At 43.3% G+C, this 21,604-nt stretch overlaps 1 protein-coding gene across 1 annotated transcript in view; it reads right to left on the bottom strand.

Annotated features, from left to right (window-relative positions):
* The window catches only part of LOC143767920 (unconventional myosin-XVB-like), a 199,192-nt gene extending 183,047 nt beyond the window's left edge, over nucleotides 1–16,145 (bottom strand). Inside the window, exon 1 of the mRNA XM_077256439.1 lies at nucleotides 16,081–16,145. Coding sequence (XP_077112554.1) covers nucleotides 16,081–16,145 — 65 coding nt within the window. The remainder of the gene's footprint in view (nucleotides 1–16,080) is intronic.
* Nucleotides 16,146–21,604: the final 5,459 nt, after the last annotated feature.

Here is a 21,604-nt window from a genome sequence, read left to right as displayed (position 1 = left end):
AGGTCTCATCACGGAGCAATCGGAACTTCTCTGCGACAAAACCGCCCCAGCTCCGATTTCAGAAGCGTCGACCTCAACCTGAAAAGGAAGAGCAACATCAGGCTGACGCAACACAGGGGCGGAAGAAAAGCGGCGCTTAAGCTCCCGAAAGGCCTCCACAGCAGCAGGGGACCAATCAGCAACATCAGCACCCTTCTTAGTCAAATCAGTCAATGGCTTAACAACATCAGAAAAACCAGCAATAAATCGACGATAAAAGTTAGCAAAGCCCAAAAATTTCTGAAGACTCTTAAGAGAAGAGGGTTGCGTCCAATCACAAATAGCCTGAACCTTGACAGGATCCATCTCGATGGAAGAGGGGGAAAAAATATATCCCAAAAAGGAAATCTTTTGAACCCCAAAAACGCACTTAGAACCCTTCACACACAAGGAATTAGACCGCAAAACCTGAAAAACCCTCCTGACCTGCTGGACATGAGAGTCCCAGTCATCCGAAAAAATCAAAATATCATCCAGATACACAATCATAAATTTATCCAAATAATCACGGAAAATGTCATGCATAAAGGACTGAAAGACTGAAGGGGCATTAGAAAGACCAAAAGGCATCACCAAATACTCAAAGTGGCCCTCGGGCGTATTAAATGCGGTCTTCCACTCATCCCCCTGCTTAATTCGCACCAAATTATACGCCCCACGGAGATCTATCTTAGAGAACCACTTGGCCCCCTTTATGCGAGCAAACAAATCAGTCAGCAGTGGCAACGGATATTGATATTTAACCGTGATTTTATTCAAAAGCCGATAATCAATGCACGGCCTCAAAGAGCCATCTTTCTTAGCCACAAAGAAAAAAACGGCTCCTAAGGGAGATGACGAAGGACGAATATGTCCCTTTTCCAAGGACTCCTTTATATATTCTCGCATAGCAGCATGTTCAGGCACAGACAGATTAAATAAACGACCCTTAGGGTATTTACTACCCGGAATCAAATCTATGGCACAATCGCACTCCCGGTGCGGAGGTAATGAACCAAGCTTAGGTTCTTCAAAAACGTCACGATATTCAGTCAAGAATTCAGGAATCTCAGAGGGAATAGATGATGAAATGGAAACCACAGGTACGTCCCCATGCGTCCCCTTACATCCCCAGCTTAACACAGACATAGCTTTCCAGTCAAGGACTGGGTTATGAGATTGCAGCCATGGCAATCCAAGCACCAACACATCATGTAGGTTATACAGCACAAGAAAGCGAATAATCTCCTGGTGATCCGGATTAATCCGCATAGTTACTTGTGTCCAGTATTGTGGTTTATTGCTAGCCAATGGGGTGGAGTCAATCCCCTTCAGGGGTATAGGAGTTTCAAGAGGCTCCAAATCATACCCACAGCATTTGGCAAAGGACCAATCCATAAGACTCAAAGCGGCGCCAGAGTCGACATAGGCATCCGCGGTAATAGATGATAAAGAACAAATCAGGGTCACAGATAGAATAAACTTAGACTGTAAAGTGCCAATTGAAACAGACTTATCAAGCTTCTTAGTACGCTTAGAGCATGCTGATATAACATGAGTTGAATCACCGCAATAGAAGCACAACCCATTTTTTCGTCTAAAATTCTGCCGTTCACTTCTGGACAGAATTCTATCACATTGCATATTCTCTGGCGTCTTCTCAGTAGACACCGCCAAATGGTGCACAGGTTTGCGCTCCCGCAGACGCCTATCGATCTGGATAGCCATTGTCATGGACTCATTCAGACCTGTAGGTGCAGGGAACCCCACCATAACATCCTTAATGGCATCAGAGAGACCCTCTCTGAAATTCGCCGCCAGGGCGCACTCATTCCACTGAGTAAGCACAGCCCATTTATGGAATTTCTGGCAGTATATTTCAGCTTCGTCTTGCCCCTGAGATAGGGACATCAAGGCCTTTTCCGCCTGAAGTTCTAACTGAGGTTCCTCATAAAGCAACCCCAAGGCCAGAAAAAACGCATCCACATTGAGCAACGCAGGATCCCCTGGAGCCAATGCAAAAGCCCAATCCTGAGGGTCGCCCCGGAGCAAGGAAATCACAATCCTGACCTGCTGAGCAGGATCTCCAGCAGAGCGAGATTTCAGGGACAAAAACAACTTGCAATTATTTTTGAAATTTTGAAAGCAAGATCTATTCCCCGAAAAAAATTCAGGCAAAGGAATTCTAGGTTCAGATATAGGAACATGAACAACAAAATCTTGTAAATTTTGAACTTTCGTGGTGAGATTATTCAAACCTGCAGCTAAACTCTGAATATCCATTTTAAACAGGTGAACACAGAGCCATTCCAGGATTAGAAGGAGAGAGAGAGAGAAAGGCTGCAATATAGGCAGACTTGCAAGAGATTCAATTACAAGCACACTCAGAACTGAAGGAAAAAAAAAAAAAAAAATCTTCAGCAGACTTCTCTTATCTCTCCTTTCTCTGTCAATTAATTTAACCCTTTTTGTCCGGTCAAACTGTTATGGTTCTCAATGGCAAGAGAACATAGCCCAGCAAACATAAGAACTAGCTCTTGGAAGGATGGAAACTAAACTGACCATGAACTAAACCTGCCGCACAACTAACAGTAGCCGGGTAGCGTAGCCTGCGTTTTATCCCTAGACGCCCAGCGCCGGCCGGAGGACTAACTAATCCTGGCAGAGGAAAATATAGTCCTGGCTCACCTCTAGAGAAATTTCCCCGAAAGGCAGACAGAGGCCCCCACAAATATTGGCGGTGATTTTAGATGAAATGACAAACGTAGTATGAAAATAGGTTTAGCAAAATTGAGGTCCGCTTACTAGATCGCAGGAAGACAGAAAGGGCACTTTCATGGTCAGCTGAAAACCCTATCAAAAAACACCATCCTGAAATTACTTTAAGACTCTAGTATTAACTCATAACATCAGAGTGGCAATTTCAGATCACAAGAGCTTTCCAGACACAGAAACGAAACTACAGCTGTGAACTGGAACAAAATGCAAAAACAAACAAGGACTAAAGTCCAACTTAGCTGGGAGTTGTCTAGCAGCAGGAACATGCACAGAAAGGCTTCTGATTACAATGTTGACCGGCATGGAAGTGACAGAGGAGCAAGGCTAAATAGCGACTCCCATATCCTGATGGAAACAGGTGAACAGAGAGGATGATGCACACCAGTTCAATTCCACCAGTGGCCACCGGGGGAGCCCAAAATCCAATTTCACAACACTCTCCAGATATCGACTCCCATCGGAGAGATGTTCGCAAAGTCTTTGACCTCTTACGGGCAAACTCCCTCTACGCCAAGTTGGATAAGTGTGTGTTTGAGCAGGAGTCCTTGCCATTTCTTGGTTATATCATCTCTGCCCAGGGTTTGGCTATGGATCCTGCCAAGCTACAGGCTGTGATGGACTGGCAGGAACCCCATTCTCTTAAAGCGGTGCAGCACTTTATGGGGTTCATTAACTACTATCGACAGTTAATTCCACACTTCTCAACGTTGATAGCTCCCTTGGTTGCCCTTACCAAGAAGGGAGCAAATCCCAAATTGTGGTCTGTGGAGGTCTCCAAGGCCTTTAATTTCATAAAGTCACATTTCGCTAGTGCTCCCATCCTACATCGCCCCGATGTAGACAGACCCATTTATCATGGAGGTGGATGCCTCATCTGTTGGTGCAGGAGCAGTCCTCTTCCAAAAGGATGCTCAAGGTCGGAAGCATCCTTGCTTCTTCTTTTCAAAGACCTTTTCACCAGCAGAGAGGAATTATTCCATCGGGGACAGGGAGTTGCTGGCCATGAAATTGGCCTTCTCGGAGTGGAGACATCTCTTGGAGGGAGCTCGTTTTCCTTTCCAAGTCTTCACAGACCATAAAAATCTGGTGTACCTACAGACAGCCCAGCGGTTAAATTCTCGCCAGGCTAGATGGTCCTTGTTCTTCTCCCGGTTCCATTTCACCCTCCATTTTCTTTCTGGGGAGAAGAACATTCGTGCCGACGCTCTCTCTCGCTTCGTGGTGTCATCTGTGGAGGAGGAAGAGGAGCCTCGGCTTATTGTCCCCACTGAGAGCCTGAGAACCGTAGCTCCGGTTTCGCTAGAGTCTGTGCCTCCGGGCAAGACTTTTGTACCACCCAATTTGCAACTGGAGGTTCTCTCGTGGGCTCATTCGTCCAGGGTGGGTGGACATTTTGGGACAAAAAGGACATCTGAGCTGTTGGCGAGGACGTATTGGTGGTCACATATGATCCGTGATGTCAGGGATTATATTCTGGCGTGTGTCTCCTGCGCCAAAAATAAGTCTCCTCAACAACGGCCAGCTGGGTTACTTTATCCATTGCCGGTGGCAGACAGGCCCTGGGAGATGGTCGGGATGGACTTTGTGGTGGGTTTGCCCAAGTGTCGGGGCTGTACCATCATTTGGGTTATCACCGATCACTTCTCCAAAATGGTGCATTTGGTGCCGCTTCCGCGGTTACCTTCGGCATGGGCCTTGTCAGCGTTGTTCATAAAGCACATCTTTCGCCTACACGGTATGCCAGACAAGATTGTCAGTGACCGGGGTCCCCAGTTTGCGTCTCGGTTCTGGAGAGAGCTTTGTCGTCTTCTCAGCATTGAGTTAAATCTCTCCTCCGCATATCATCCCGAGACGAATGGATTGGTAGAGAGGGCCAATCAGACCTTGGTCACATATCTGCGACATTTTGTTTCAGCCAGACAGGATGACTGGGCATCCTTGCTACCGTGGGCAGAGTTTGGGCTGAACAATGCGGTTGCCGACTCCATTGGACAAACCCATTCCTCCTCAACTATGGTCAGCATCCGCGGGTACCTGTGCCTATGCCCGTGTCTTCTGCCAACTCCAGGGTGGCAGACTGGGCTGTGGAAGCACGGGATATTTGGGACCACACTCAGGATGCCATTCAGGCCTCCAAGGAGAGAATGAGGTCCTCCGCCGATGCACATCGGCGCCCCGCTCCGACCTTTGCTCCTGGCGACTTAGTGTGGCTCTCCGCCCGTAACATCAGGCTGCGAGTGGAGTCCGCTAAGTTTGCACCTCGCTTCTTGGGTCCTTTCAAGGTCCTCGAACAGGTTAATCCTGTGGTCTATCGTTTGGCCCTTCCGCCACGCCTGGGTATCACCGACACCTTTCATGTGTCCCTCTTGAAACCCGTATACATGTCCCGGTTTTCCGAGTCATCTGCTGGGACATCGGGTTCGTCTACAGACGATTACGAGGTGAACGCTATTTTGGTGTGCAAGGTGGTATGTGGCAAAAAATTCTATTTGGTGGATTGGAAGGGTTATGGTCTTGAGGACAGGTCCTGGGAGTCTGCTGAGCACATTCGGGCTCCGCAGCTCATTGCTGCTTTCGAGCGTGGCGAGGCCCAAGGAGGGGGGCGCCGTAGGAGGGGGGGGGTAATGTTAGGGGTCGAGTTCCTGCCTCTGCACAGGGGGAATCTCGGTCCATCTCCGCTGCGGTCTCTGTTATGATCCGGTGGTAGGATCACCAAACTGACCTGATAGGTAAACCAGAATATTAGGACGAGCTCTGGGGATGTGGAAACTATACTGACCACAACACTGAACCTATCCAAAACACACTAAAGGCAGCCGTGGAGCGTTACCTAAAAACCTAGACGCCTCTTCACAGCCTGAGGAACTAACTACCCCTAGAGAGAAAGCCAAGCCTCACTTGCCTCAGAGAAATGACCCCAAAGTTTAGACAGCCCCCACAAATAATAACAGTGAGTTAAGGGGAAAATACAAACGTAGTAATGAAAAACAGGTTTAAGCAAATGAGGCCCGCTAACGCTAAATAGACTGAAGATAGCAAGGGATCTGTGCGGTCAGTACAAAAACTATCAAAAACTATCCACACAGAAAATACAAGAACCCCCACACCGACTCACGATGTGAGGGGCGCACTCTGCACCCCAGAACTTCCAGCAAGCAAAAAATCACATATAAGCAAGCTGGACTGAACTCATCATATAATGAAACATATTTTCAAGAGAAAAATGAGCAAACATGAACTAGCAAGACTTAGCTTCTCCGGATGGAGACAGGTCACAAGGAAGTCCAGAGAGATCAGAACCAGTACTGAATACAACGACAGCAGGCAACAAACAAAGGTGCAGGTGGAGTTAAATAGGAACTAGCATAGCAGGAAATGAGGCAGCTGAGCGCAGCTCCAGGCCCGCAGTATCGCTAAAGGCCACCAGAGGGAGCCCAGACGGAATTCACAACAGTACCCCCCCCTTGAGGAGGGGTCACCGAACCCTCACCAGAGCCCCCAGGCCGATCAGGACGAGCCGAATGAAAGGCACGAACCAAATCGGCCACATGGACATCAGAGGCGACAACCCAGGAATTATCCTCCTGACCATAGCCCTTCCATTTAACTAAGTACTGAAGCCTTCGTCTCGAAACACGAGAATCCAAGATCTTCTCCACCACATACTCCAATTCTCCCTCGACCAAGACCGGAGCAGGAGGATCAACAGAAGGAACCACAGGCACCACATATCTCTGCAACAATGACCCATGGAACACATTGTGAATGGCAAATGATGCTGGGAGGTCCAAACGAAATGACACAGGGTTGAGAATTTCCAAAATCTTATAAGGACCGATGAAACGAGGCTTGAACTTAGGAGAGGAAACCTTCATCGGAACATAACGAGAAGACAACCAACAACCACACCAAATCCCCCACACGAAGTCGGGGACCCACACAGCGACGGCGGTTAACAAAGCACTGAGCCTTCTCTTGTGACAACGTCAAATTGTCCACCACGTGGTTCCAAATCTGCTGCAACCTATCCACCACAGAATCCACCGCAGGACAGTCAGAAGGCTCAACCTGACCTGAGGAAAAACGAGGATGAAAACCAGAATTGCAAAAAAAGGGCGAAACCAAAGTAGCAGAACTAGCCCGATTATTGAGGGCAAACTCAGCCAATGGCAAAAAAGTCACCCAGTCATCCTGATCAGCAGAAACAAAACATCTCAGATAAGTCTCCAAGGTCTGATTAGTACGTTCGGTTTGGCCATTCGTCTGAGGATGGAAGGCCGATGAAAAAGATAATTCAATGCCCATCTTAGCACAAAAGGACCGCCAAAATCTGGACACAAACTGGGATCCTCTGTCAGACACAATATTCTCAGGAATACCATGCAAACGAACCACATTCTGAAAAAACAGTGGAACCAAATCAGAGGAGGAAGGCAGCTTAGGCAAGGGCACCAAATGGACCATTTTAGAAAAACGATCACAAACCACGCAGATAACAGACATCTTCTGAGAGACTGGAAGATCCAAAATAAAATCCATGGAAATATGCGTCCAGGGCCTCTTCCGGACAGGCAAAGGCAAAAGCAAACCACTGGCATGAGAACAGCAAGGCTTGGCCCGAGCACAAATCCCACAGGACTGCACAAAGGAACGCACATCCCGCGACAAGGAAGGCCACCAAAAGGACCTAGCCACCAAATCCCTGGTACCAAAAATCCCAGGGTGACCTGCCAACACCGTAGAATGAACCTCGGAAATGACTCTACTGGTCCATCTATCTGGGACAAACAGTCTCTCCGGTGGACAACGATCAGGTCTATTTGCCTGAAATTCCTGCAGTACCCGTCGTAAATCAGGGGAGATGGCAGACAAAATCACCCCTTCTCTGAGGACACCAGCCGGTTCAGAAACTCCCGGAGAGTCAGGCACAAAGCTTCTAGAAAGAGCATCAGCCTTCACGTTTTTCGAACCCGGAAGGTATGAAACCACGAAATTGAAACGGGAGAAAAACAGCGACCATCGAGCCTGTCTAGGATTTAGCCGCTTAGCAGACTTGAGATAAGTCAAATTCTTGTGATCAGTCAAGACCACCACATGATGTTTGGCTCCCTCAAGCCAATGTCGCCACTCCTCAAATGCCCACTTCATTGCCAACAACTCCCGATTACCAACATCATAATTCCGCTCGGCAGGCGAAAACTTTCTTGAAAAGAAAGCACATGGCCTCATCACAGAGCCATCAGAGTTTCTCTGTGACAAGACAGCCCCTGCTCCAATCTCAGAAGCATCAACCTCGACCTGGAATGGTAGAGAGACATCCGGCTGATGCAAGACAGGAGCCAAAGAGAACCGACGTTTGAGCTCCTGAAAGGCCTCCACGGCCGCAGGAGACCAATTCGTCACATCAGAACCCTTCTTAGTCAAATCCGTCAAAGGCTTAACCACACTGGAAAAATTAGTGATGAAGCGACGGTAAAAATTAGCAAAACCCAAGAACTTCTGAAGACTTTTTACCGATGTAGGTTGAGTCCAGTCATGAATAGCCTGGACCTTGACTGAATCCATCTCAATGGTAGAAGGAGAAAAAATAAAGCCCAAAAAGGAAACCTTCTGGACTCCGAAGAGACATTTAGAGCCCTTCACAAACAAGGTATTGGCTCGCAGGACCCGAAATACCATCCTGACCTGCTTCACATGAGATTCCCAATCATCAGAAAAGACCAAAATATCATCCAGGTACACAATCATAAACCTATCCAGATACTCTCGGAAGATGTCGTGCATGAAGGACTGGAACACAGAAGGGGCATTAGAAAGCCCAAAAGGCATCACCAAGTACTCAAAATGGCCTTCGGGCGTATTAAATGCTGTTTTCCATTCATCGCCCTGCTTTATACGCACAAGATTATACGCTCCACAAAGATCTATCTTGGTGAACCAACTGGCCCCCCTAATCCGAGCAAACAGATCGGACAACAGTGGCAAAGGATACTGAAATTTGACCGTGATGTTATTTAGAAGGCGATAATCTATACAGGGTCTTAGAGAACCATCCTTCTTGGCCACAAAAAAGAACCCCGCATCCAAAGGGGACGAGGACGGGCGAATATGCCCCTTCTCCAAAGACTCCTTGATATAACTCCGCATAGCGGCATGTTCTGGTACAGACAAATTAAAAAGTCGTCCCTTAGGGAACTTACTACCAGGAATCAAATTTATGGCGCAATCACAATCCCTATGAGGAGGTAGGGCACTGGACTTGGGCTCATCAAATACATCCTGGTAGTCCGACAAAAATTCAGGGACTTCAGAAGGAGTAGAAGAAGCAATTGACACCAAAGGAGCATCGCCATGAATCCCCTGGCAACCCCAACTTGACACAGACATTGCTTTCCAATCCAGGACTGGATTATGAGCCTGCAGCCATGGCAGACCCAACACGACAACATCATGCAAATTATGTAACACAAGAAAGCGAATCACCTCCTGATGTGCAGGAGTCATGCACATAGTCATTTGAGCCCAGTACTGAGGTTTATTCTTGGCCAATGGCGTGGCATCAATTCCCTTTAGTGGAATAGGGAATTGCAAAGGCTCCAAGACAAAACCACAGCGCCTGGCAAAAGACAAATCCATCAAATTCAGGGCGGCACCTGAATCCACAAAAGCCATAACTGAGTAGGATGACAGAGAGCAAATTAAAGTAACAGACAAAATGAATTTAGGTTGTACAGTACCAATGGTGACAGACTTAGCGAAGTTTTTTGTGCGCTTAGAACAATCTGAGATAACATGAGCAGAATCACCACAGTAAAAGCACAACCCATTCTGACGTCTGTGATTTTGCCGTTCAATTCTGGTCAGAATCCTATCACATTGCATAGACTCAGGCTTCTGCTCAGAAAATATGGTGCACTGGTTTGTGCTCCCGCAAACGCCGATCAATCTGAATGGCCAAAGACATTGACTCATTCAGACCCGCAGGCGTGGGGAACCCCACCATAACATCCTTAATGGCTTCAGAAAGACCCTTTCTGAAAATCGCTGCCAGGGCACCCTCATTCCATTGAGTGAGCACAGACCATTTCCTAAACTTCTGACAGTAAACCTCTGCTTCATCCTGACCCTGGGAGAGAGCCAGCAAAACCTTTTCTGCTTGGTCTACCAGATTAGGTTCCTCATAAAGCACTCCAAGCGCCAGAAAAAACGCATCCACATTTTGCAATGCAGAATCTCCTGGCGCCAGAGAGAATGCCCAATCTTGAGGGTCACCACGCAACAAAGAAATAACAATTTTAACTTGCTGAACCGGATCACCAGAGGAACGAGGTCTCAGAGAAAGGAATAATTTGCAATTATTTTTAAAGTTCAAAAACCTAGATCTGTCTCCGGAGAACAACTCAGGAATAGGTATCTTAGGCTCTGACATAGGACTGCGAACTACATAATCCTGAATGCCTTGTACTCTAGCAGTGAGATGATCCACACTAGAAGACAGACTCTGAAGGTCCATAGCTGCAGCTGAATTCTGAACCACCCAGAGATTAAGGGGAGGAGAGAGGCTAGACACACTGCAGAAAAAAAAAATGAACTCAGGATTTCTCTTATCCCTCTTTTGCGATGCATTAACTCTTTACTGGCCTGCTGTACTGTTATGATCCGGTGGTAGGATCACCAAACTGACCTGATAGGTAAACCAGAATATTAGGACGAGCTCTGGGGATGTGGAAACTATACTGACCGCAACACTGAACCTATCCAAAACACACTAAAGGCAGCCGTGGAGCGTTACCTAAAAACCTAGATGCCTCGTCACAGCCTGAGGAACTAACTACCCCTAGAGAGAAATCCAAGCCTCACTTGCCTCAGAGAAATTACCCCAAAGTTTAGACAGCCCCCACAAATAATAACGGTGAGTTAAGGGGAAAATACAAACGTAGTAATGAAAAACAGGTTTAAGCAAATGAGGCCCACTAACGCTAAATAGACTGAAGATAGCAAGGGATCTGTGCGGTCAGTACAAAAACTATCAAAAACTATCCACGCAGAAAATACAAGAACCTCCACACCGACTCACGATGTGAGGGGCGCACTCTGCACCCCAGAACTTCCAGCAAGCAAAAAATCACATATAAGCAAGCTGGACTGAACTCATCATATAATGAAACATATTTTCAAGAGAAAAATGAGCAAACATGAACTAGCAAGAGTTAGCTTCTCCGGATGGAGACAGGTCACAAGGAAGTCCAGAGAGATCAGAACCAGTACTGAATACAACGACAGCAGGCAACAAACAAAGGTGCAGGTGGAGTTAAATAGGAACCAGCATAGCAGGAAATGAGGCAGCTGAGCCCAGCTCCAGACCCGCAGTATCGCTAAAGGCCACCAGAGGGAGCCCAGACGGAATTCACAACAGGTCTCCCATTCTTCTCCTGGAGCCTGCTCAGCGGAGACGTCGGTCCCTGCGTCTTGCTCAGTCCCACTCTGTACAAAGAGTTACTGCTGCTTTTCCTGCTTCTGCCATTGAAGTCAGTGCTGGGCAGCGGCGAGCAGACGCTTCTGGGACTAAGTCCTGCTCTTCTCGTTCTGAGCATGCCCTGAGTAAGATCTCTCAGTGGAGATCAAGGGTCACATGGTCAGATACTGCAGCTAAGTCCATTGGTCCTTTCAGGAAGGTCCTGTAGGTGCTAGCACTAAGTCCTGATTGGCACACACTGAGCATGCACAGGGCAAGATCTCTCAGTGGAGATTTAGGGTCACATGCTCAGGTATGGCAGCCTCTCATTGGTCCTTCTAGGAAGGTCTTGTACTTGCTGCAGCTATATAAGGCTCGCATGGCCGCACGGCCATGCGCTAGTATTGCTTTCATTTATGTACTTTGCGCCAGTGTGGTCTTGTATGAGTGTGTTCAGGGACCCGGCTGAAATAAGCCCCTAGAATGCTGGCACCTCCTGCGAGGAGTTCGTATGCTTGTGTGTTCAGGGACCTGGCTGAAATAAGCCCTTAGAATGCTGGCACCTCCGGCGAGGAGTTTCGTGTGCGTGCAAGACCACTGACTGCTCTTGTTTAGACAGTTAACCTGTGCCTCTGTGGAGTCTAACAGGGCGCAGCGCTTTGTGTTCACGGCTGCTCTGTGAAGTAACAGAGTTAGCTAACACTGCCATTTATTCCGCTATTTGCTAGCAGCAGGTTCTCCTGCACGGTGGACCCCGGGCTGCGAACGCTTCTATCCTAATAAAATATATACTTTCATTAGGTGCGTTCCGCTAGCCCTAACACTATGAGACTCAAAAGTGAGAAAAAAAATCCAGAAAATTACCTTCTCTGATTTGGCAAGATTTATTTTGCAAATTATTGTGGAAAATAAGTATTTGGTCATTAACAAAAGTTCATCTCAATATTTTGTTATATATCCTTTGTTGGCAATGACAAAGGTCAAACATTTTCTGTAAGTCTTTACAAGGTTGTGACACATTGTTGGTAGTACGTTGGCCTATTCCTCCATGCAGATCTCCTCTAGAGCAGTGATGTTTTGGGCTTGTCGCTGAACAACATGGACTTTCAACTCCCTCTACAGGTTTTCTATGAGTTTGCGATCTGGAGACTGGCTAGACCACTCCAGGACCTTCATATGCTTCTACGAAGCCATTCCTTTGTTGCCCTGGCAGTGTGCTTGGGATCATTATCATACCGAAAGACCCATCCACATTTCATCATCAATGCCCTTGCTGATGAATGGAGGTTTGTACTCAAAATCTCACGATACATGGCCCCATTCATTCTTTCATGTGCACAGATCAGTCGTCCTAGTCCCTTGGCAGAGAAACAGCCCCAAAGCATGATGTTGCCTCCCCCATGCTTCACAGTAGGTATGGTGTTCTTTGGATGCAACTCAGCATTCTGTCTCCTCCAAACACGACAAGTTTTGTTTCTATCAAACAGTTCTACTTTGGTTTCATCAGACCATATGACATTCTCCCAATACTCCTCTGGATAATCCAAATCTCTACCAAACTTCAGACAGGCCCGGACTTGTACTGGCTTAAGCAGGGGGACACATCTGGCACTGCAGGATCTAAGTCCCTGGCGGCGTAGTGCGTTACTGATGGTAGCCTTTGTTACGGTGGTCCCAGCTCTATGCTGGTCATTCGCTAGGTCCCCCCATGTGGTTTTGGTATTTTTGCTCACCATTCTTCTGATCATTTTGACCCCACGGGGTGAGATCTTGCGTGGAGCCCCAGATTGAGGGAGATTATCAGTGGTCTTGTATGTCTTCCATTTTCTTTATTATTGCTCTCACAGATGATTTCATCACACCAAACTGCTTGCCTATTGCAGATTCAGTTTTCCAGTCTGGTGCAGGGCTACAATTTGGTTTCTGGTGTCTTTCGAGAGCTCTTTGGCCTTCACCATAGTGGAGTTTGGAGTGTGACTGTTTGAGGTTGTGGACAGGTGTCTTTTATGCTGATGACAAGTTGAAATAGGTGCCATTACTACAGGTAATGAGTGGAGGACAGAGGAGCCTCTTAAAGAAGAAGTTACAGGTCTGTGAGAGCCAGAAATCTTGCATGTTTTTAGGTGACCAAATAGTTTTTTTCCACCATAATTTGCAAACTAAATCTTACCAAATCAGACAAGTGATTTTCTGGATTTGTTTTCTCAATTTTGACTCTCATAGTTGTGGTCTACCTATGATGTCAATTACAGGCCTCTCTCATCTTTTTAAGTGGCTGACTAAATACTTTTTCCCCACTGTCTGTGTGGCTGAAATATTCTGGCTAAGAGCCTGAAACCTGTGGTGGTAGCCATGGTGGTGGTGATTCCTATGTGCAGGTATCTTTAGTGGGGGAATTTACATGTTGCCAGATGACCAATCTATTAATCTATTGCAATGTGTAGGCTGTGTTGTTGAAAAATAAGCTGTATAAATCCTGGCATACATCGACTAGGAACTATGTCACTGTGTTAGCACACAAAATGGCAAAATGGCATCATCTGCACATGCGAGGAAAGCAAACTGACCAGCCAAATTAACAAGGCTCAAGCTGTCCTCACTCTTCTCTTGATTGTTTTTCTGGTGACCAGTCCATATCTGCAAGTAGTGCCTTGTCATTTTCTCAGCCTCATCTACTGCTTTCCTCACTGTTCCTCCTCTACCTCCATGTGTCATTAGCCTTTTGTGTGTACAAGAAACATACATCCAGTCGTCTGTTCTGTGGAAACTGAACTCCCACATGTTCAAGTTCACCACAATCGATGCTAAACCACCGGGTTTGGCCACCATTATTTGTGGAAATTTATTTATAAAGTTTTGGCCACAAAATGAAACATTTTCAAAAACAAAATTGAGTGTGTCCCGTGTGTCACTCTCTTTATAATTTTTGGTGAAATTAGATTTTATTGTGCCTGCATTTGGGTTTACTTTTACTGATAGCACCCTGCACAGGGGCTCAATCCTGCACAAATAACTACATTTTTTTAAACTATCAAACAGAAATTGCTGGAATTCTCAATTTTTGTTAAAATTGAAAATAATATTTTGGGGCTGGTGGATTGGTTTATTACTGGGATACTATGTGTTCCCTACTTGCTGAAGCTTTTGCAGAACATACTGCTGCCAACCCCATGTCTGACTAGTAGACCCCTTTCCTGTCTCTGTAGATTCTGTGCATCTCATTGATGGGAACTTTATTGTTGTAACTAAGAAAACACCTCTTTAAACTTGATTAAGGCTGTCAAGGTCTTATCACACAAATTCACAATATCACAGGCCAGGAAGGTCACAAGAACCACCTGCTGTGATCTTTGGAGCAAACAGCTCTCTGCTGCCCCCTATCATCCAGACAATTAGACAATTGGCTGATGAATAACGGAGGAGGCCTCAGGTTGTTTGCACTAATAGGCCAGTTATCAGGAAACTAATAAAGAGCTTATGGTACATACACCTCCGGATTCCAATGCATGGAATATATGTATGTATCTCCGTACAGTCATCGTTAACTCCATGATAACCCCAGACTACTCACCACCACCACCAATTGTTTATATAGGCTGATTGGACACCTGATAGGTAGCCTATGGCTTTGAGGTGTGGTTTACAGAACAAAAGGAAGAGAACTATTACATTTTATATTTAATCCAAAGGGAGGCAGTGTTTATGAAAAATATACAAAAGGTTTTACAAAGGGGACAAAGCTATACAGCATATACATTAACAGAATGTAAAAAGGATTAATAAGAGAACTTACTACACCAATCGCAGAGATGATTCAGTTTAGACAAAGGAGAGCGCTTCACTTGGGGTCGTTCAATAAACGGGATTCATGCATACATGATGTGCATCTCTCTTCAGGAAAGCAAATCATAATTCGACTTGATCTTTTATCAGACCCTGAGTGCCACCCACACATCCTCCCCGTGATGACCTCACGTGGGCCGGGTTGTGGGCTGTTCTCAGCCTTTCAGTTTATGAAATCCCAAATTATGTGAGAACTCCTCACTGGACGATCGCAGATGTTTGAAAGTGATGCCACATTTTTATTGGGATTTTATCTTTAATTAGAGACCAAACATGGCATATCTGTTGGCAGTTATCTGGCCCCTATCAATTTGTGGCCTTTTGGCGGGGGTTATTGTTACAAGAAAATATGTATCTTTTTCCCTGGTTAGCCCCGGATTTATACAAATTCTCATATTTTATATTTTCTTTCTGAGACATATTGTCTTAGCTGGTTTATTGTAACATTTCCTCCAGCAGGAACACAATGTCACCTAAATTCAACATCCATTTATTGTAGAAAAAAGGGCTACCACTGTCTTGTTTATGTTAACACTGGGTGACCATGGCTAGTTCTAAAAAGTGTGAGATATTCCCTTTAATCCACTCAAAAAGCTTTTTCCTGTCTAAACTATTTGCCCAACCTGTACACTTTGTCTATGCACAATATAGATCCTCGCTCAGGCACCTCAGCATAAAGACGTCTCCATGCAATTTAATGAAGATGGGTCATATCACTTTCTACACTGCCATTTTACATAATGGCAGTTTTAGATTGCTGGCTCCTATTTCCTTACTGCAAATGCAAGCGGGAAGAAGGAAGAGGCTTTTAGTGTCAGGTCCTCTTACTGTAAATTGGTGTGATAGAAAAAAGGAGGGAGGGGGGAATGTGAGTGACTTCAGAGATGTTTTATATTTTCTATGACAAAAGCAGTAATAACATTTTAACCACTTATATTTAGCTTGGAGACAAAATAACAAAGACTCTGATTATATGGGAAACTTACTCTAAAAAGGATAGGTCAGAAAATTCTTCTACTTCTGAGCATTCCTCCCCGTTCTGAACCGTCATTGCAGAAAAATGACAAGAGAGAAAAAAAACTTGGTTAACTAAAAACTACTGTAATATGTAGGTAAATAGTGTTACAATACTGCCTGGGCACCTTGATGAAATTGTGGCTTATGAGTGAAAACTGACCTTATTTCCTCCATATGTCGCTGGCTTTCAGTCATGTGGGTGTGCAGTTTACAGAATCACTCACTATACTTAAAGTGCAGGCTGTAAGCATGCCCCAGCACTTTAACTGACAGCTTCCTCCACACAGATGCACTGCAGAGCCAGCTCTTTATTATCCTGCTAGGGTGCTGATCACAGTGATTGGTGCTGTGAGCGGTGATTGTAGCCACTCTGTGCACACGTGCCACATGACTAAAAGCCAATGACTTCCAGGGGGAAATAAGTTCTCTTTAACTATCAAACTAATGGCTGGTTATGATGCATTTATTTAACTAACCAGAAATCACAAATACTTTCGCTAACTGAACTGTACCCTAAATGTAGAGTACAGGCCAAAGAGTAACACTTCATTGTGAATGGCAAGTTAATCTCCTTGGTTACAGATAAATTCATGTTTTCTATAGGAAAATATGTTCCTAAACATAATATCAGCACTTAATATTATGAAAACTATTCAGTAGCACAGAAGCACCTGTTTCTTTTTCATGGCCATTTGCAGCATGTCTTCTGTGGAATCCTCAGCTTCCCATCTGTCTTTGGGCTGCTGAATGGGTTGTGTACATTTCGTATGGGGTTTCTCCTGGTATATAGTCCATTTGCTAAGGTTTTCTATCGTAAGTCGAGGGAGTAAGGTTTCTGAACTTAACCAACCTGTAGGATCACTCCTGCCAGGTACATTTTGTGCCCAGTGGACATGAGTTGTAGCTTCAAAAGAAGTTTGCTCTAACTCATTTTCAGCATTTTGAGTAGAGTCGACATAGGATGAATCAACTTCAGAGTCATTGTGTACTGCCCTGTCTTCTGGGGGAGTTTGGTTTTGGCTGTTAATCTGTTCTTGATTTTCCTTTCTAGTTTTGTTTCTTGACAAGCCAAATAAAACTGGTGGTTCCTCAGTAGAAGTTAACTTTTCACTGGCAGTTGATCTGGACTCCAATAACTGCAAGGGTCGATATTTAAGCCTATTTTCTGGTCGAATAATGTTTTTCATTTCTGTTGGCATAATCTTTGAGCTCCTGTTAGAAGTTGCTGGCTGTAAAGGCACAACTAATCTCTGACCTGTGTTGTCTGTACAGTTCTGAACAGCAGGAGACATTTGTATAGTTTTTGCAAGGTGATGAATTCTTGGAAACACTATAGCATATTTTGCATCTAGTGTGCCAGAGGCTTCTTCAACTGCAGTGGCCTCACAGAGTTTCTTAATTTTTGAAGTTGAAGTTTTTTTCTTCTCATGAGATTCATTCTTAGCTGAATCTTGTGAAGAATCTTCATCTAAACTTTCTAGTTTAGTTTTCTCACTGCTAGACCTCCTCTGAGGAACTGGATTAGCTTGATTGACAAATCTAGATGTACTCAGCAGCCTCATGGCTGTTCTCCTTTTCAGTTCACACTGTCTACGTTTCTTTCTTCTTCTAAAAGTTCGAAATAGCCAGTCTGTTATTCCAATGGCTCGAGCAACACTGGCTAGACGCTCTTTGAAGTTAGACTTTTTGGGTGGAACTCTTCTTAGCCACCCAGTAACTCTGTGAAATGCTGATAAAGAGCAGCTTGGTCTATCATCTTTAGGCATTCCAGGAGAAGATTCTACAATGTTTTGACTAATAACTTCACTTTTTTCAGTACTCATTTCTGTTTGATCTTCCTGTTTTGTCTTATTTAGAATTTTTATAGAAATTTTGTTTTTGGAAGAAATAGTGGAATTGGATGAATAAATGTACTGCTGGTCTTCAAAGTTATGTTTGTAATTTTGAAAACTTTCTTCTTTGGATTGTGCTTCAGATGACAATGCATGCTTGGATTCATTATTTCTATTTAGCAGCTGTTGTCTGGCTTCCTTTTGCCTCTTTCTGAGGTTTGCAATGATTTGAGTCTGTGCAATTAAGTGTTGATTTTGGATTTTATTTAAATGTGGTTTAAATTCTTGTCTAACTTTCAATCGGGAGGATGAGCGCTGCTTTTTTCTCTTCACACTTATTTGCTCCTTTATAATTACTGGTTTCTCAGATTCTATATTGTCTTTGTTGGAATACTTCATTCGGGTAACAAATCCCCTACCACATTTAGATAAATTGCACTCATCCTCTGATGATGTACCAAGCTTCATGTGCAATAGCTTGGCTTTCACATTAGGTGGAAGAGGTTTTCTGCTTGGCAATGATATTTCTCTTACCTTTATATCCTCTTTAGACTCTTCATTTGAATCAGGACCAGAAGCTTTTTGGGAGATTTCTACTTCACTTTCACATGAATCATTTCCAATTGATGCAGGACTTTGACTTCTGGGAGATTCAGCATTCTTATTATCATCATTATTATCATAATCATTATAATCACTATCTTCATTGTCATCTTCAATGTTGTCATCATCTTCAGTTTCTGATTTATCTATATCCTCTTCATTACTTTCCTCATCAACGTCCTCTGTAATTTCTGCATGTTTGTCTTCCTTATTTTTCTCTTCTTTTGAACTTTGCTCTTCATTTTCAGAGTGGTCATTTGTGACATCCATTTCAGATTCATCAGTGTCTGAGGCTTCTGTGGAATCCTCACTTTTATTGCTTTCATCATCAGTTATTTGTTGTTCTCCACGGCTTATGCTTTGAATGCTTTTTTTTTCAGTTATCTCTGACATTTCACTGCAGTCAGATGATTGGCCTTCTTTCTCCTCTTCACTTTCATGTTCATCACTTGTGGAATCTTCCTTATGAAAATGAACATCTGCTGAAACTTGTGTCTTAGATCTCTCTATTACTTCATCTGAACTACTTTCTGAGGATATTTTCTTACTCGCCAAGTTATGGTTTTCCTGAACTGTGTTGGGCGTAGTTGCTTGACCGGAAATGCATTTTCCTTTACCCCTGTTTAGGGTTGACTTTGCCTTTTGCATTTCATTTGAATGTATTTTATTCTCACTCTTGTTTGGACCATTTTTTATTTGTTTGTGCATTCCTGAAAATTGTACATTATTTTCTTTACTGCTTAGCAAATACTGGCAATTTTTTGCACCGGTATCATTGGACTCTGACACTGCTCTATTTCTGTTGCTTGATGCTTCTTTATCTGAAAATCTATTCTCATTCCTTAAGTCAATTTGCATGGTTTTCACTCCTTCTTTGCCTCCTTTAGTGGAAAAAATTGGTTTCAATTCTACTTGCAATTTTTCAGTACTTATTTGAGAATTGAAGACGACTTTGCTTGTCCTAGCAATTTCATTCTTCATATTCTTTGATTGTTTCCCAATTTTGGACATACCATCCTTTTTTTTCTTATTTTCTGGAACTTTTTCAATTATCTTTATTTTGGATTCAGTTTTTGTGCTGACCACATGTGCCTTTTTTTCATTTTCTGGCTTCGGCATGGACAAATGCTTTTTCTGTTTTCCTGAATCGAATGCCATGTCTTGCTCTCTACCACACTTGGACTCTACTTCATCATTACATGGTGAATTGCACAGCAGATCTCTTTCACCTTTATTATTTGGAGACATTTTTGCATCAGCTCCAGGAGGAATATCTTTTTGTTTGCTGTCAGATAAATTCTCATGCTTTGAGTTTGATTCTTTTGGCACTTGGGATTTTAGAATTTTATCTGAAATTTCAGATTTGTTGCCTCTTGCTTGCTTTGCTGAATCATTTGAAGGACCTTTCATAATTATTTCACCAAATTGGGTATTTTTTAAAATGCTCTTGGTTGAGATTTCAGAATCAGTTTTACTTGAGGATACCACTTTTCTGTTAGAGTTAATTTTGTCTTTTTCAAGATTCAATGTTGGCATTTTAACTAATGCATCTTCAACATTAATGGAAGCTGTTAAAGTGGACTTACTAATGTATGAACTTCTTTTTATATTACTTGATATTTTTTTCTCTGCTTTAGTAGTATATGTATTTTCACTGTTTGATTTATTATTAGATATAGATATTTGACCAGATTTGCTGCCTGATTGATATTCTCTACTCAGTTTTTTGTTGGATGCAGCAGCTTTTTCTGATTTGGTGATACCTGTAGATTCTCTGTTTGGTTCAGTGGCAAGTTGTTCTGATTTGTTCACTATTGATGTTTTCTTAATTGATTTTGCTACCCCAGATTTTCCTTCCATTTTGGCATGGGTTAGAAGTTCTTTTTTTGTCTTTGAAACAGAGGAATATTCTACTTTCAACTCATCGAAAACGGTTTCTTCAGTAGCAATCTTGGACTTATCTGATTTACTTGCCTTGAAATTGAGGTTATGGTCTTCTTTACTATTCTTCTCATTATCTGATTGAGGCTTTTGATCCTTTATTTTGTCTTTCTGTTTTACACGCTTATTACTTGTCCCTTGTGTATTACCTGGTTGGTCAACATCAGATGCAGATGTTTTAATTTCTAAGGAAGACATTGCATTGTTTATGCAAGGAGTATCACTCTTTCCAGGGCTGTTATCCTGTTTTGCAGTTGTCCTTGATTTGACCACTCTATTTCTTCTTTTGAGATATCCTACAGGTACATCATCCTTGTCTGACACTCCATCGCTACTGTGCTCCGCTATACTTTCTCTATTTTGCTTGTTACCTTCATTTATTCTAATTTTGGTGCCATGCCGATTACGTTTTCCTTCTGATTTGTGGTCCGATGAGCTGAGCCTTTTATCTTTATTATTCTTTTCATTTGTCTTGTTTTTTCCCCGTTTCTTGAGCCCAGTCTGTGAGCGATGCATCAAAGCAGAAACTTGTGCCTTCGCTATTGATTGACCTAAAAAAGTATAATAAGAAAATGTATTTGTAATTGGTGTCTGGAGAGAAAAATTAGATTAAAAAAATTAAACCTGAAATGCCCATTTCATTGTTTAAAAAATGTATCAAACTATTTTTCTGAGAGGGATACATGGCAATGCCTATTTAAATATATCATTGGGATATGTGTATAAACTCCCTTTATTTTTGGTGAAATATTGCTAAATCTGTCCTAGAATGTTTAGCATGAAAATATGTATAGTATAACAACTGGGCAAAATAAATATTTATTAGGATAAGACAACTCTGCATTTAGTTCTAGATTATTTTCAAAATTTTCAACAGTGTCACCTCTGCCCTTCTTTTCATAGTAATATTTTATTATAATTTTGCTTTTGAGTGTAAAGTTCTGTACTGAGTAATTTTGTAATATATCTTTTTAATGATCAAAGGATTTTTTTTACAGAGTCTCAGATCCTTGGCATACAGTACATATATATTTAAAATGTATACAACAACTACCCACAACCAATGAAGTAAAAGTAGTCACATGATATAAAGAGATTCTTGCAAAACATTTAAAAA

The sequence above is a fragment of the Ranitomeya variabilis genome, chromosome 4 (assembly GCF_051348905.1).
Source record: "Ranitomeya variabilis isolate aRanVar5 chromosome 4, aRanVar5.hap1, whole genome shotgun sequence".
In the NCBI taxonomy this organism is placed as follows: Eukaryota; Metazoa; Chordata; class Amphibia; order Anura; family Dendrobatidae; genus Ranitomeya; species Ranitomeya variabilis.
The sequence above is the reverse complement of the archived record's forward strand: the minus strand, read 5'-3'. Positions and strand labels throughout refer to the sequence as shown.